The sequence below is a fragment of the Carlito syrichta genome, unplaced genomic scaffold (genome assembly GCF_000164805.1).
Source record: "Carlito syrichta isolate Samal-C Ts95f unplaced genomic scaffold, Tarsius_syrichta-2.0.1 Scaffold315646, whole genome shotgun sequence".
NCBI lineage: Eukaryota > Metazoa > Chordata > Mammalia > Primates > Tarsiidae > Carlito > Carlito syrichta.
The window spans coordinates 224,248-225,823 of NW_007259742.1; the positions used below are offsets into that span (position 1 = coordinate 224,248).

Genomic DNA, 1,576 nt, shown 5'->3' on the forward strand with positions numbered 1-1,576 from the left:
CCGCCCTGGCCTTCGCCTCCAGCCCACCCAGCCGTCTCCAGGCCGCCCGCCCGCCCGTCCGTCACCCTTTCCACCCACCCGTCGCCCCTTCCACCCACGCCAGGTCTCGGGCCCAGCTTGAGGCCGTGGGACGTTAACACCGCCCCCTGAGATGGGCGGGGCCGAGGGCTGCAGCTTCCGGCGGCAAATGGCAAGGCGGCGCGTGGCGCTCCTCAGTCGCCTCGGCCTGGGCCTGCGCACTCGCCAGTCCGCCCGCCCGTCGCCCGTGGTGGCCCTTCTCAGCCGCCGTTGAGGGGCTTCCTAGCTCCAGAAGCGCCTGCTGGGAAGCCCGCTGGGGAGCACCAAAGAGCCTCCGCTGTGCGGAGGAGACCTGTTCGGGGTGGGGGAGGGCAAGAGAAACCGAATCGTTTATGCTAATCAGTTCGCGCGGCCTTTATGGAGATCGGGCAGGGTTTTATTCTAGAAGCCAATCACGTCAGAACAAAGGTGGGCCCGTCGAGATCTCGCACACTCATTGGCTGGAAGGTTGGTGGTGACGCAAGGGAAGAGTTTAAACAGAGAATATCCGGGATTATCCACCCCTCCCCGCCGTGCGGTGCGTGGCCCGGAAGTGACGCACGGCCCTGACCGGGCGGCCGCCCTGCCCCCGCTTCCTTTCACGCTGTCGCTGCCCGTAGGTGGTTGTGGCCACCGTGCCCGGAGGGAGGCGGCGGCGGCCAGTGATGCCTGGGAAACTCCTCTGGGGGGACATTATGGAGCTGGAAGCACCCTTGGAGGAGTCCGAGAGCCAGAGGAAGGAGAGGCAAAAGGTGCGCTGAGGATGGGCCGCGCCTCCTTTTGGGCTGCGCCGGCTTGGGCGGGGAGGGGAACTGCCTGTCCCTGACGATGGCCTGTCAGAACCGGGTCGGAGCATCCGAGGGCGTCCCTTCGCGCTGCCCAAGGCCCTTTGAGGTCGCTCAGGGACCCTTCGCATCTCCACATTCCCGATCTGGAGAAGGTCGGTCCTGAGCTTTGGGCCGGCCTCCCGTGGCCCCCCTCAGCCCTTCCTGTTGGCGCCCGAATCTCTCCTAAGAGATGGGCAGACCCAAGTCCTCATCGCCGCGGGATCTGTTCTTTCTCTCCTTTTCTCCTTCCTTAAGCACCAAGGCCTGTCATTTGGTTCTCGTTGGCCGTCTTAGAAGATGATTAAGAAAAATGATTGCCTGAATATGTGTTGCTTCTCTGTCACCGTGTCCTGCGTGCAAGAATCTTGGGGAAAGCGATCTTAGGTTTACAAACCTCAGTAACTAGTCTGTAGAGGCTTAAGGAAAAGTGTCACAGTCAGCGTTGCCAGGATTTGGCGGTGATGAAGATCGTGTGAGTTACATTATTAATAGCCCTTACTGTCAGTATTTTCATTCAGTCCGCGGGTATTTATTAAGCCTGATTTGTGCTATACTCTTTGCTGAGCACCAAGGTGTTTAAAAGTGTGAAAAATGGTCCCTGCCCTCAAGGAGCCTGTAGAGCAGTTCTAGAGACTGCCCTCCTCCATCCCTCCAAAAGGAAAAAAAAGGAGGACAAAGGAAAAAAAAAAAAA

The 1,576-nt window shown here is 59.6% G+C and overlaps 1 protein-coding gene across 3 annotated transcripts in view; it reads left to right on the top strand.

Moving 5' to 3' along the window:
* Positions 1-603: 603 nt before the first annotated feature.
* The window catches only part of DDX50 (DExD-box helicase 50), a 49,068-nt gene continuing 48,095 nt past the window's right edge, over positions 604-1,576 (top strand). For 2 of the 3 annotated variants that reach the window (XM_008073089.1, XM_008073090.1), the window contains exon 1: positions 604-809. In XM_008073089.1, coding sequence (XP_008071280.1) covers positions 723-809 — 87 coding nt within the window. In that variant the 5' untranslated portion in view covers positions 604-722. Of the gene's footprint in view, positions 1,357-1,576 lie in introns of all 3 variants that reach the window. The other variant, XM_008073091.2, reaches the window with a different exon arrangement.